Raw genomic sequence first — 15,226 nt, 5'->3', positions numbered from 1 at the left:
CCATATATTAAAAATGTGCTCTTGAACAGAGTTTCCCATTTTCTGTTTCAGCTGTGAATGCAGTGTCTCTAGGGAGGAACGGAGCTGTTGAACTTATGTTTAAAATCATTGGTCCCTATAGTAGAAAGAATACTGGCCTTATAAAGTGAGTATGTGGCTGGGTAGTAATTTTTTAGGGCTGTGGGAATGAACCCCCCCCCCCCCCAGACAACAAAGAGGGATAGAAGGGGATATAGTGGACATGGTGGGAGTAAGACATAAGAGTGGAGATGCTTGAATTGGGATGGGGGGGGGGAGAGATGTACTGGAATGGGACAGAAGAAGATGCTGACTTGGAGGAGGGAGAAAGAGATGATGCTAGATCAGGTATGGAGAAAAAAGATATTGGAGGATGCTGGACATGGGGTGAGTAGAAAGACAGGAGATGCTGGAAATGGGGGAGGGAGTGCTAGACATTGGATAGGAACAGAGGGGAGATATGCTGAACATTGGAGGAATAGGGATATAGAGGAAATGTTGACATGAAAGGTTAGAGGGACATGGAGGGATGCTGGATATGAGGAGGAGTAATGTGATGGGGAGAGATGCTGGATTGAGGGTAAGGGAAGGAGGATATGCTGGACAGAAGGGGGCAAGAGAATGAGGGAAGATACTGGTCAGAGGAGTGAAAATAGAGAGTGCCGTACTGAAGGGAGGAAATAGAGAAGTTACTGGAAGAGGGGAGTTAGCAAAAAACAGGAATAACAGAATGAAGAATGGGATGATTGGGGTGAGGGAGATAAAAAGCTTGTAGGCAATATTTGTGTTGCATTATCCTAGGTAGGTTCCTTGTTGTGTTACTTCTCTAATTTAATGGTGTTATGGTAAAGTAGATTAGCGCTATAGGTCCTGAGTGATTTTTGTAGGCTGCGAGGCTCATTTTCAAAGCACATAGGGCCCTGTTTACTAAGGTACACTAGCATTTTTAGCACACACTAAAAATTAGTGTGTGCTTACACTAGAGACACCTATAAGAATATATGGGTGTGTCTAGCGTTAGTGCACCCTAAAAAAAGCTAGTGCACCTACAGCGTGGCTTAGTAAACAGGGCCCATAGACTTATAAAGTTCCATAGGTTACTATTGGGCTCATTTTCAAAACAGCCTCTTTCATAAAGCCTCATTTGAACGTTTTTTTCTCAAAAACGTCTAAATCAGTATTTTTGAAACCTATTTTTAGACGTTTTTCTTTGAAGTCCATCAGAAGTGCGTCCAGATCTCAAGGGGTGTATCAGGGGCATGTTCATGAGCTAGACCTGTTTTTATAACGAATAAGGCACTAAAAGGTGCCCTAAATACCCAGATGCCCACTGGAGGGAATCAGGGATGACTTCCCCTAATTCTCCCAGTGGTTACTAACCCCCTCCCACCTCCCTCAAAAATGTGATGAAAAACATTATTTGCCAGCCTCAGATGCTATACTCAGGTCCATTAGAACAGCATGCAGATCCCTGGAGTAGTCTAGTGGTGGGTGCAGTGCACTGCAGACAGGTGAACCCAGGCTCCTACCTCCCCCTACCTGTTACACTTGTGGACGAAACTGTAAGCCCTCCAAAACTCACCAGAAACCCACTGTACCCACATATAGGTGCCCCCTTCACACGTAAGGGCTATGGTAGTGGTGTACAGTTGGGGGTAGTGGATTTTGGGGGGCTCAGCACACAAGGTAAGGTAGCAAAGGTGAGATATGTACCTTGGAGTGTTTTATGAAGTCCACTGCAGTGTCCCCTAGGGTGCCGTATTGCTTTCCTTGGATGTCATGGGGACAAGTCTACTAAAAATGCTGGCTGCTCCTTGATTTTGTGTGTTTTGCACTTGGACGTTTTTTTTTTTTTGTGAAAATGGACCAAAAAGCAAAATGTCCAAATCACAAAACCTTGTTCAAAATGGTATTTTTGAAAAAAGAAAGGTAGTCTTTTTTTTCTTTTTTGAAAATGGCTGCCTTTCCTATTCAGATTTTGGACGTTTTTTTCAAAACATCCAAAGTCGGACTTAGTCGTCTTATCAAAAATTCCCCTCTAACTTTGTAAGTCTTAAGTGCTTTCAAACTATGCCTCTTTGTATTATAGATACAGTACTTCACAATATGCTTGGGACTGGAAAGGATCTTTGTTTTTGAGATTACACCAAAATCAACTTTTTTATATGGCAAGTTCCTGGGGAAATGCCCTTTTTCAGCTTTGCATCCATTCTTAGAGGAGAAGCTATGGGAATTTCTGTGGATGCAAAATGTTTAAATTAACAGCTTGATACTCCAGTGTGCAGTGTTAGGGGTTGACATTTTTTATATTAGATTTCTTAGGCTACATATTTAAACTGCTACTTCAAAAGTATGTACCTGTTTTATTAATACACATTATTAAGGTGTTTATTATAAAACAAAGTTGAAGGATATGTACCATTTGCGGTAATTATTTTGGAGGGTATTGTGATGTGTGTATCGTAGAGTTGAGTCTGGTCAACATTTCAAGTGGCAAAGTTTGTTATGTAATAATGCAAATTTTATTTTAAAATATCAGTGTTTCCAAAGGGCTGCTTTTACAAAGCTGTGGTAGTGATTCCCATGCTGCAAACGTGACGAAGCTCATAGGAATTGAATGGGTTTTGTTGCATTTGCCACACTGGGATTCACTACCATGGCTTTGTGAAAGGATCCCAAGAGTTCCATAAGTATATGTGGGGTTTATGTTTGATGCAGGATAGACTGTTCACTTAGAAATCAGTCATCAAGTGCATGCTGAGGCATTATTTAGGAGTATACCCATTACTACGCACACCTTACATGCCCAGTGCCCCATCAAGTCTGACTATGCCACTTTGTCTACCTATACTTTATTTCTACAATCAGAGAGTGACATGTTGACACTTTCCCTCGTGCAGCAGCACAGTAGGAGACTCTCCTCAGAGTAAGCCAGCCAGTTCACAGGTTTCTTGGGTATAGGTCACAAAGGTGCTTTGACGTGACTGAACAATGAGCTACTCTGTTATAAATGAGAAGGTGACAATAGCCAATTAAAATGCTTAACCTTTGACAGGCTGTAAATATCCCAGGTATCTAACGTTCTGCACCTTCTGCTGGTATGGAGTCAAGACGAGCTGGGACCAAGAAGGATGACCAGGGCTAAGGGCATCCCTTGTAACCAAGCCACAAGGAGAGAGACTGGAGAAGAGGGGTGTGGAGGGAGGAAATAAATGAGACGAAAAATGGTCAGGGCAAGAAGGAAAAAGGAAACACAAAACACAAAAATAAACGAAAATTTAAAAACTAGTACAAACATTTTGAGAATTTTTTTCCCCCTTGTTGAAAAAATGGTTGCTGATAACCAAGTTTGCTAATCATAACGCTTTAGCCTTTGATTTATAAGCACTACTATGTGGGCTATAAACCTTAAGCCAATAAAACATAGCTTTTAATGAGCATAAATATCCAATTTGTCTTTCCTTTGCTGTACTTCTGGTTGTGCTTTGACTCTTGCAGAGTTCTTGCACTGTTGTTTGACCAGTGGCATTGCAGATCTTGTGGGGGAAAGATGTGTCCAACACACACACACACACACACACACACTACCCTGAAGATGATTAAAGCTGGAAAGGGTTTTCAGTTTCAGGATATTGTACTTTTGTCCAGAAATGAGTATGTGGAAGAGAGCACACATCAGAGCTTTGCTACATGATGGTAGTTCACTTGTTTATCAGCTATTAGGGATGTATGCAGGGCAAATATTTTATGATTAGTTTTACTTCCCCCCCCCCCCCCTAGGTTTTGCTTGTGAGATGAGTTCGTCACACATTTGTTGCACTAAAAACTTAATATGCATTAATTGACTTAACACATGCTAATTCATAAGTAAATGTCATTAATTTGATTTAGCATACACTAAATATTTTAAGGCACACTAATGAGCTGAATGCGCACTGACAAGTGTAAATCCATGTCAGCTACTATGCGTGAACTGAAATGCTGCTTAAAAGTATGTCAGTAAAAACAGGGAGGGAGCTTGAGAATTTGCAGTGACTGGTTTGGTGTAACTGCATGGTTTCTCCAGTAAAGTGGCTTGGGAAAGGTGAATGGATGATGAACTGATCTGTAAAGCTGCCTCATGGATTTCTCTGTTTTGTTGACTAACTCGTGCTTTTCTTGTTACGTTGACAGGGTTACTTTCGACACCCTTGCTGCATTGCTCAAGTCAAGTAAGTGTTCAATCAGGGGTAGCCTGTGGAGTAATACAGAGCCAAGTGTGGAGACTGATTGGTGGGGTCTCATTTGTAAAACCAGGAGAAACTGAAAAGCAGGGCCATATGCAACCCCCCCCCCCCACACACACACACAAATTGCTCAATGATAGGGCTAGCCCTGAGTTTAGAACCCTAAGGATATTTATGCTCATAATATTTAGAGGATAATTTTGATATTGCTTATGAATGCGTGCCTGCAAGTTTTTTGTTTTTTTTTCTTGAGGGGAAATCCTAAGGGACATGAATAATGCAGGTGCCTCTGTCACCCACATGTTTGCTTTCAGGCAAGTGAAAATTATGCACCTGAAATACACAGTGATTTGAAAATGGAATTGCTGTGTGTATTTTCTGTCCCCCCAAGCAACCCCTACCCATTTTATGGATGTTTACTTACATATAAGGAGAAGGTGATGGATGGAGGGGTAAGGACATTTTTATTTAAATTTAGCTCACTCCTCTTTTGGTAGATCTTGATATTTTACACAGATGTATATCTGCTAAAAAATTAAACAACAAAAAAACAAAATTTTTTTTATTATAGCCTCAGATTTAGGTCTTCTTTTACAAAGCTGCTCTACCAATTACTGCGTGGCAAATGAGGAAGCCCATAGGAACTGAATGGGCTTCCTCATTTGCTGCACCGAAAATTGGTAGTGCTGCTTTCCTCACTTAGATTTCCATGCCTGGAAGCTTTTAGAGCAAAATGTTTTTACAAATCCTTATGTTTTTCGTAAAAATGATCTTTGGTTACTAATGCTGAGGACACCAAAGGTGAAAAGAGCCTCTTTGAGAATTTATTTTTGAAATCCTACACATGCGTTATTGAGTTAAAAAATGTTGCTTTTTAAACTCATTTATAGCATGTGGCAACTGTTTATGAAAGGGTGTAAGTAAAAAGATCTCTGTGGATGTTTGTTGGTTTGAAAATCTATTCTCACCTTTTAGTGGCTGTTCAATATATTTCACATAGTTGTCACACCAAGAAGCAAAAATTAGTGACTCCTCTGCCTTCTGGTCAGAAGCTGGCCTTTCATTGAATTCCCTTACCCCCTGGTTCAGCACCACTGGAGTTGGCTTCCCATGCTAGGGCAGAGTTTTCTAAGTTGGGTTTGTAATGTTTACAATAGTGCTGCTTTAAAATTTTTTGCTTTAGAGTTGACAGGTAAGAACTATTATGAAATAAAAGTATGAGGCTGGTCTGGAAAGCTGCTACTAGACTGGATGAACTAGATTTTCCTTAAGAAGGATGTTAAATAAAATAAAAGGACCGCTTCTAAAGAATGTATGTAAGCTGCTAACATGTGTTTTGCTGATGTGACAACATAAGAGTGAGGACTCTTGCCAGAAAGCATTACTTGTGATACCCATGCACTCTTGTACCTCTTGTCACCAAGGAACAAATGCCAGGAAAGCAGTGGACAGAAACTATGTGGAGTTGCTGTTATCCATCTATATTGATTGGCACCGTCATGACATCCGGCACAGACACATGCTGATTCGAAAGGGCATTTTACAGTGTATCAAATCTGTGACACATATCAAACTGGGAAGGAAAGCGTTCCTTGATTGTAATGGCATGAAAGTTCTTTATAACGCTTCACAGGTAAGTACAGGCCTTCGTTTTCTTTTTCCGTATTTCAGCTATTAGTCATTCACTGCAGAATGGTGTTTGTCTAGTGAAATATTGAAAAGGGGGGCATATTAGATTGTAAGCTCCTTTGAGCAGGGACTGTCCTTTTTTGTTAAACTGTACAGCGCTGCCTAACCCTAGTAGCGCTCTAGAAATGTTAAGTAGTAGTAGTAGTAGTAGTAGTCTTAGCTGGTCTGCTTTGCAAGAATTCATAATGAATATGCATGGAACTCATTTGTATATCGAAACCAGAAAAAGTAGAGATGAAAGAAAGGCCTTTCAATAACAATCCAGAGACAAAACTTGAAGGTGGCTAAAATGTAAACTTTATTGGTAGCAATAACTAAGACTAGACTCCACATGCATCAGTATATAAAGACTCAACACGAACCTGTGCTTCGGCACCCAGTGCCTGTGTCTGGATTCATGCAATCTTACAAGAGTCCTGCTTTGCCAATAAATGTCGGAGGAGATGCTGAGAAACAGCGCCAACTTGCAACACAGAGAAATGTGAATGAATATGATGAGAACCTCTTGTTAATGGTGGGTATTTTTTCCTCAGAAGCTTCTCTCCGTCTGCTCTGACTTCAGGCAGCATGGGGATCCACTTTGTACCCAGGGGCGCCTTTTGTTATAAAACAGGCAAAAACCTCTCTTTTGGTGGAAGCTGTGTAGCAGTTCATCTGTGCTTTCTGGTTTGGAAATATTCTGGCTTGCTGGAGCCCCTGGAAATTAGAGGCTAAATCCTGTGGATTGCTGTGGCCCATCTCCATGACTCTTGTAAAATCATATGACTCCTGATGTGCTGGGCTCCGAAACACAGGTGTGTGTCTAGTCTCTCTATATACTGATGCATGTGAAGTCTGGACATAGTTGCTACCAATAAAGTTTACAGTTTATCTACCTTCAAGTTTCGCCTCTGGATTATTATTGGAAGGCCTTTCATCCATCCTTAGGTTTTCTGGTTTTGCTGTGGTGTTGCGTCCTCTTTTGTGTTTACTCATTTGCATATGCCAGTCAGAGTGTTAGATCTGAACAGATGCAACCATGTCCCATGTATATATTCATTATAAAACAGCCGGAAAATCATGTTGGCGTGCTGTTGAGGCCTAGGTGGAGAACAGCAGCCATACTGAACATAAAGGAGATTTGTCATTTTCTGTTGACAAGCAGGACTGAGTCAAGCATTCGATGATGCAGAGACAGAACTGCTTTCCCAGAGCTCAGAACTTAATGTAATGTTTTGAGCATGCATGGCCCTTCTCGCATGACGTGATCTCAGTTTTGTTTCTTCCACTCTGCCAAACAGACATGAAAAATGCTTTCCCAAGAAAATTCCTTTTGTTTTTTATACAGCATACTATCACATTCTTCAGCATTCATTATTCCTTTGACTACATGAGCAATTTATTAAGTAAAACGTTGACATTTTCAGGTTTTTCCCTCTGTGTGGTAAACCTCCACTTACAAGGCCTTTTTACCTGCTCTACTTCAGCTGTGTGGCCTAGACTTGACTTGGAAAGCTGCATGTTCTCTATAGTCAGTTGCCATTTGGAATAACAGGCTTAAACAACTCTGTCGTCATCATGCCTGTTGGTGACTGCAGTTGTGATACACTAGATGGTTCGACTCATGAGGTGTTTTTTTTCCTCTATCATTTAGCTTGAAACACTGCACAGAGGCCCAAAAGTTCCAGATGCAGATGGAGCAATTCATGGTGTTGTCATCTTTAATTATTTGGAGATTCTCAGCTCATTCAAAGTTATTCTTTTTTTTTTTTTTTTACTTAGGCTGGTTCTGGGCTTTATGTGGCTTCTTATGCTCAGTCAGCTTCTTATGTTCTGCTCATTCTTCGTCAGTGACTGGGTTTATGGACAACAGTTTTTTTATCCTGTTAACACAATAGTGCTGGCTCACAGCCTCTCTCTTGCCAGCATTATGCTTCATAAGAACATAAAAATTGACATATTGGGTCAGACCAAAAGACCATCTTGCCCAGCATCCTGTTTCCAACAGTGACCAGTCCAGGTCACATGTACCTGTCATCTCAAAAATTAGCTAGATTCGATGCTACCTACTCCCAATAATGAGCAATGGCTTTCTCCTAGTCTACCTTAATGGATTATAGAATTTTCTTACAGGAATTTGTCCAAACATTTTTTAAACTCGGCTACACTAGCTACTTTTACCACATCTTCTTGCAGTGGGTTTGAGTTAAGCTATACATTGAGAGAAAAAAAATATTTTGTCTGATCTTATTTTAAATGCACACTTTAGTAACTTAATAGCATGTCTCCTGGTCTTTGTACTTTGTCTCCAAGCTGAAGAGCCTCAACCTTAGCCTTTTTTTCCATTCATTTAGTCATTTTGGTTGCCCTTCTCTGTACCTTTTTTTTAATTTATTTCCATTTAATCATCAAAAATAACTTAAAATGTTAATTACAGAAAGAAAAAGGAAAAAAAATGTTATCAAGTATACATAGGTAAATTTACAACTTTTAGACCACTACTTAAGGACAAGATACAAAGTAAAGATTTCTGAATAAATTCACAAGAAAAAAAGAGCAAACCACAGGGCAGAGGCATGAGGAACTCCCACAGCCAGAGAACTCAGCACTTTAACTCTCTATTGGGCGGCCTGGGTTAATCTATCACTACTTTCTTTGACAATTAAAAATTCTCTCAATTTCTTGGGTTCCATAAATATATAATTAGCTGAATCCGGGGATATTATACAACGACATGGAAATATTAACTTAAATGAGCCCCCTATAGCAAGGGTTCTAGCTTTTAAATTCAAGAACTCTCGCCGACGGGCTTGAGTCTCCCTGGTTAAATCAGGAAATATGTGCACAGTTTCTCCAAGAAATTTATCATTCAAATGACGAAAATATAATTTAAAGGTATTCATCTTATCCATTTCAAGTGCAAAGGAAACGAGTAAGAGTAGTTCTCTCTGTTACCAGTTCTATAGAGTTTTCTAAAAACTCTGTAAGTTCATCTCAGGTTGTTGTGGTGAAGAATTCAAAGGATTAGACTTTCTTCCAGTTATGTATTGAAGCTGAACGATAGGGAGAAATCCCTCTGCTGTCAATCCAAGCATGTCTGTATAATATTTACGTAGCATCTCCATAGCTGGAATTAGGGGCGATTTGGGAAAATTGATAAACAGCAAATTGTTCTTCCTCCCTTGATTTTCGTGAGATTCTAGTTTCCTAACTAGAACCTCTCTATCTTTAACCACAGTCCCTGCAAAATTCTGAAGAGCAGAGAGTTCAAACTTTAAAGATTCCATTTGACCTTCTTGGATTTGCATTTTCTCTGTAAACTGTTTCTGAACTTGTTTCACATTATCAAATTCTTGAGTAAAAGAATTGGTTACCTGAGAAAGTAGAGAGTTCATACCCTGGATAACATCCCATATAGAGTCTAACGTTACCACTTGAGGTCCCTTCACCTCCCGAAACACCAGTGCAGCTCCCATTGGAGTGGGGGGTAGAAGTGCACGAAACCCCCTGTTGATCAATACCAATTGGGGAAAGACCACCGACTAGGCCTCCTGAACGCGGTACAATCTTTTCCACTCTGGGCGTTCCATCAGTCTTCTCCGTCGAGGTCATACTGCTTCCGGGTTGTGGAGGAATGGTACTCCCCGGCGGACTCAATGAGATCGCCTCCATGCTGTTTTCCGCCGATGTCATTGCGAAAAGCTCCGAAGCGGGCGCCCGCATAGCCAACGGTTGAATCCCGATCTGCTCCAAGATTGCTTGGCAAGGAGGGGGAACATACCCAGGTACCGAGGAGGCCGACTCCTTGGGTCTTCCCTTCCGTTTCCCCATGATCAGCACAGGGTACGTATCCAACTTCTCGTTTCACAGTCTGGTGAGTCAGGAGCTCAAACACGCACGTCTGCTCTATTTGGCCATCTTGATCACACTCCTCTGTACCTTTTCTAATTCCACTATATATATACATATATATATATATATTTTTTGAGATGTGGCAACCAGAACTGCACGTGATATTCAAGGAGCCCTGTTTACTAAGGTGCGCTAGTGTTTTTAGCACACGCTAAACACTAGAGACACATATATTCCTATAGGTGTCTCTAGCATTGGAGCGCGCTAATTTTTAGTGTGCGCTAAAAATGCTAGTGCGGCTTATTAAACAGAGCCCCAGGTGCGGTAACGCCATGGAGCGATACAGATATTCTTTGTTTTACTCTATTCCTTTCTTATAATTCCTTTTTTATAATAACTTGCTGTTTTTACTACCGCCAGTCACTGAGTAGAATATTTCAATATATTGTCCTCTTAGATCCTTTTCCTGGATGGTGACTCCTAATGTGGAACCTAGCATTGTATACCTATAATTTGGGTTCTTCTTCCCTTTATATATCACTTTGCACTTGTCCAAATTTCATCAGCCATTTAGATGCCCAGTCTCCCAAGATCCTCCTGCAATTTCTCACACTGCGTGCGATTAACCAGCAGTTGGTCCTTTGTGCAGAGGACTGAGCCTGAGCACCGGATGAGACCTTTTCTCCTTCCTTCGTACACCAGCAGTACTAGTGCTACCACTCTGTGCAGATGCTGCTGGCATAGGTCTCTTTTTGTAAGACATGCCTGATTGTTACAGAAAGGATCCTTCAAGAGTACAACCTCCCTTCCACTTGTGAAATGGATTATGAGTATTTGAGCAGTCGCAAGGCACATGGTTTGCTTCTGAAGTCCCTGTATTATTCATTTCTATATTTTAAACCTGTTTAGTTTCAGGCTATTAATTTTTTTTTATGTTCTGTTTAATTGTAGTATTCCTTGCTGAATTCTTGTACTAAGGGGACACTAAGATTTCTTTTAGATAATATAGAGGGGAATAATCGAACGTCGCCGGCGAAATAGGTCGCCGGCGATCTATTTTGGCGGCGGCGCAACAGCCGGCCGGAACCGTATTTTCAAAAAAGATGGACGGCCATCTTTTTTTCCGATAATACGGTGTGGGCTGGCGAAATGCCTTGGATTTCGCCGGGTTTGAGATTGCCACTCTTGTTTTCCGCGATAATGGAAAAAACTGCCGGCGATCTCAAACCCGGCGAAATCCAAGGCATTTGGCCGTGGGAGGAGTCAGCATTTGTAGTGCAATGGTCCCCCTCACATGCCAGGACACCAACCGGGCACCCTAGGGGGCACTTCAAACATCTTTTATAAACAACCAAATTAGCTTCCAGGTGCATAGCACCCTTCCCTTGTGTGCCGAGTCCCCTAAATCCCCTCCAAAACCCACTGCTCACAAGTGTGCACCATTACCCTAGCCCTAAGGGCTGAAGGGGGGCACCTACATGTGGGTACAGTGGGTTTTGGGGGGTTTGGGAGGGCTCCACATTACCCACCACAAGTGGAACAGGTAGGGGGGGATGGGCCTGGCTCTGCCTTTCTGCAGTCCACTGTAACCAACAACAACTGTTCCAGGGACCTGCATACTGCTGTCAGGGTGCTGGGTATGCCATTTGAGGCTGGCATACAGGCTGGCAAAAAAGGTTTGTATTTTAATAATTTTAGTGTGGGAGGGGGTTGGCGACCACTGGGGGAGTAAGGGGAGGTCATCCCCCATTCTCTCCGGTGGTCATCTGGTCAGTTGGGGCACCTTTTTGAGACTTGGTCGTGAAAATAAAAGGACCAAGTAAACCGGGCGAAATACTGCTTATCGCCAGGATTTATTTTTCCATTATCCGCGAAAGCCGGCCATCTGTTAGCCACGCCCAAGCCTGCCCATGTCCCGCCTTCGCTTCGCCGCCAACACGCCCCTTTGAACTTTCGCCGGCGCGGCGAAGCTATCACAAATGTAGCTTTCGATTATACGCTTTTCGCCGGCCATATCCCGATTTGTGTCGGGAAGTAGCCGGCGATTACTTTCGATTATAAGCTGGATAGTAACACAGTAAATGATGGGAAAGAGAGAACACAAAAAATAAGATGACCTTTCCCTAATGCAAAGAAACACAATGAAGAAAGAGAAAAAATTGGGGAGGACCAATTCGATTCCAACAGAGGTTGAACACAGATTTCATTTTTCAGAGCTTTAAAAAAGGACTTGACACAGATCTGTGTGTTGGCACAAAAGCGCCTGCTTCAGGAGTCTTCAAATATCGGTATGAATTGTTCAAGAGAAACCAAAATTTCAGTTTCTTGAAGCCACGCTGCCTTTTTGTGTTTTTAAAGTAGTTTTTTCAGTTTATATACTTCTGTGGCTGGTGTGGCTTTTACTGGGACACTGAACTTTTCTGTATGAAACTGAGATAAATGAACCCTTCATACTGATATTTGCTGACTCCTGATGCAGGCTTCACAGCCAAAACATGGTTACTGTGTCAGATCCCATTAATAAAGGCTGTTTGGTTTAGTATCACATCCTACCATATACCAGTGGTTCCAAAACCTGGTTCTGGGGGCACCCCAGCCAGTCAAGCTTTCTGGATATCCACAATGAATATTCAAGAGAGATTTGCTTGCAGTGGAGGCACTGCATACAAATCTCTCATGAATATTCATTGTGAATATCCTGAAAAACCTGACTTGCTGGGGTGCCTCCAGGACCAGGTTTGGGAACCACTACCAAATACTATGAATTGTTGGGTAGACTGGGTGGGATCATACAGGTCTTTATCTGCTATCATCTACTGTGTTACTATGTTCTTTACAGATTACTTTTATAAGAGAGTTTCCAGATGAAATTAGAAAAATTATTTCCACATATTGCTCTTGAAAATATAATATGGTTAAGAATAAAGGTGGGGTCCATTTCACAAATATTCTGTTGAGAGGAAGAAAGTAAACCTTCCTGGTTGAAGATGAAAAGACACATTTCTTTTGTCTGTGTGACATTTCATGGATTGTTCCTAACAATATCATTAAGAAAAGCATAGTAGTAATATCAACTAGAGAATTTTGGAAATTGGATGAATCATGGAAAATTACATGGAAAGAGACAACTAAAATGTTTGTGTTGTAATCTAAAATCTTACAGCATTAATTGGCCTTGGATGACAGACAAAGCTTATAGATATTGAATTGGACATTGAGAGAGAGCTTTGAGATTGTAAAGCATGAAATTTACTGCATTCTCAAAAGATTTAAATGGCTTCAATATGAGGTATTGTAAATTATCATGGAAAATCAATATCCATTTATTGCAAAATGTAGTGGAGTTTTTAAAGAACTTGTGATAAATTGACAGTTGCATTTTGTCAGTCTTAAAACACATTTGGTGTTTCAGATAGCAGGGGAGCAAATTTTCCTGTGATGCTTTACATCCCTATACTGTGAAATTACTTTCAAACTGAGTGCTGTTTTTCAGTGACACACAGGAAGAGGCTTCCAGAGGCCTTTTGAGATCCCCTTGATATATTAAAAAGTTTTACCCAAGTATAGCAGAACAGTGAAGTATTCCCAGTAAATATCTCTCGATGCTCACTCTTTTCTTCCTCTTAGGAATGCCTGGCAGTAAGGACGTTGGATCCCCTAGTCAACATGTCCAGCTTGATCATGAGAAAATCTTTCCCAAAGAACCGTCTTCCGCTGCCAACCATAAAAAGTGTGTTCCATTTTGAGCTACCTGTTGTACCGGTTACAGGACCAGTTGCTCAGCTGTACAGTTTACCTCCTGAAGGTAGGGTTCCTTCAGCAAACAGCCTGCATTTCCACCTCCAGAAATACAAATTACAAAATTCATTGCACTTAAATTCTCCTTAATGAAAAGCTGTTCGAATTCAAAAATTTTTACAGGAGGATGAGGAGCAGTCAGACCTATATAATGGGAGCAATATGAATGCACAGGTGGAATTTTCTTAATTTGGGATGACTGGGTGGGATGCAAATATTTTTCTCTTCTGCTAGGTCAGATCCTTCTGGCCTGTGTTAGCTAGCATGAGCACAGCTGCAACCTCATGTTCCTCCTCCTTCTAGCTAATAAACAGGGCCCTAAATGTATAGTGATCATCTTAATCTAAATATTTGTGTCCTTGAGATTTGACCCACCTAAAGAGGTTTTCTTTTTCTTAACATATATTACCAACAGTTGATGATGTACTTGATGAAAGCGATGATGATGTGGAGTCAGAAATAGAGGCGGAGAATGAAGATGAAGATGATGATGATCAACCCTTTAAGGTTTGTGCTAGCCCTTCTTTAGTGGGTGTCATGGATCACTGCGGCATGATTGCATATTTCCTGGGCCCTGAACATCCTGTTATGAAACATTTTGAACCTCAGCATGTTAAGTCAGGGGTGGGCAACCTGAGGCCTCAAGGGTTGCAACCCAGTCGGGTTTTCAGGATTTCCCCAGTGAATATACATGAGATCTATTAGCATGCACTGTCTCCCATTTTATGCAAATAGATCTCATGCATATTCATTCAGGAAATCCTGAAAACTCGACTGGGTTGCGGCCCTCGACTACGGTTGCCCACCCCTATGTTAACCCACCCCTATGTTAAATGCTATTTGGAAGCTTAATCAGTGTCAAGGATCTAACATGTCTAGTTGTCTTGTAATCTAGGCTTTCTATCACCCTGGCAATGGTATTGGTATGGAATCCAAAATTGAATAAACCTGTTGAACTTTTCTGTGAGGGAAGGGGGGAAATCCTTAATTTCTCCTAGTATTTTGTTGCTCTGAAGGGGACAACATTTGCTTATGAAAGTTCTTTATGAACTTAATTAGTTTTATAGTGTTGGGCTCTAGAGCACATTGTATGGCATTTCTTGGTAACATTTGCAGTAGGGATGACTCTCGGAATTTCTTTCTCGGACCTGCAGTTGTTGAATCAGAAGACTTTATTCATTTTCAGCACCTTTATGCTGTAGGTGCTGAGCTAATCTTGTGAAAAACAGTACAGTGTGTTGTAAATAAGCTTCTTAATGATATCTACCTTCATGGTGGAATCCAAACTGACTTGCAGCAGCCACGGTTAATAAAACTAACTCTGTAGTGAAGCTTAGCACACACCTGCTGAACACTCGTGTAGATATATGTTGAGTCATGGGGTAAGGATTCCTGAAAAAGTGATAGACAAATAACTGCATGTTACTGTAACAAAGCTAGCCAAGTTATTTAGATGCACAACTGATCCTGGTTTATTATCTTTTTAAATTACTGAATAAGGGATCAAACTGGTAAGATGCAAAGCTACAAATCCAAAAGCCACTTTGTTAATTGAGCTTATCTCACAATCCGTTTTTTCGATGATTAAATATTAACCAAACAGGAGACCTCAGAGTGAGACTATTCTTTACAGAATCCTTGCTCCCATACTGGGTGCGACTCAA

The 15,226-nt window shown here is 41.0% G+C and overlaps 1 protein-coding gene across 3 annotated transcripts in view; it reads left to right on the top strand.

The window, feature by feature from the left end:
* Positions 1–15,226, top strand: part of AGTPBP1 (ATP/GTP binding protein 1) — a 237,825-nt gene that overhangs the window by 100,203 nt on the left and 122,396 nt on the right. For all 3 annotated transcript variants that reach the window (XM_030193670.1, XM_030193671.1, XM_030193672.1), the window contains 5 exons: positions 52–145; positions 4,192–4,229; positions 5,669–5,877; positions 13,392–13,569; positions 13,978–14,069. In XM_030193670.1, the coding sequence (XP_030049530.1) occupies positions 52–145; positions 4,192–4,229; positions 5,669–5,877; positions 13,392–13,569; positions 13,978–14,069 (611 nt within the window). The remainder of the gene's footprint in view (positions 1–51; positions 146–4,191; positions 4,230–5,668; positions 5,878–13,391; positions 13,570–13,977; positions 14,070–15,226) is intronic.

The sequence above is a fragment of the Microcaecilia unicolor genome, chromosome 2 (assembly GCF_901765095.1).
Source record: "Microcaecilia unicolor chromosome 2, aMicUni1.1, whole genome shotgun sequence".
Taxonomy (NCBI): domain Eukaryota; kingdom Metazoa; phylum Chordata; class Amphibia; order Gymnophiona; family Siphonopidae; genus Microcaecilia; species Microcaecilia unicolor.
This window is presented reverse-complemented; position numbering and strand designations above follow the sequence as displayed.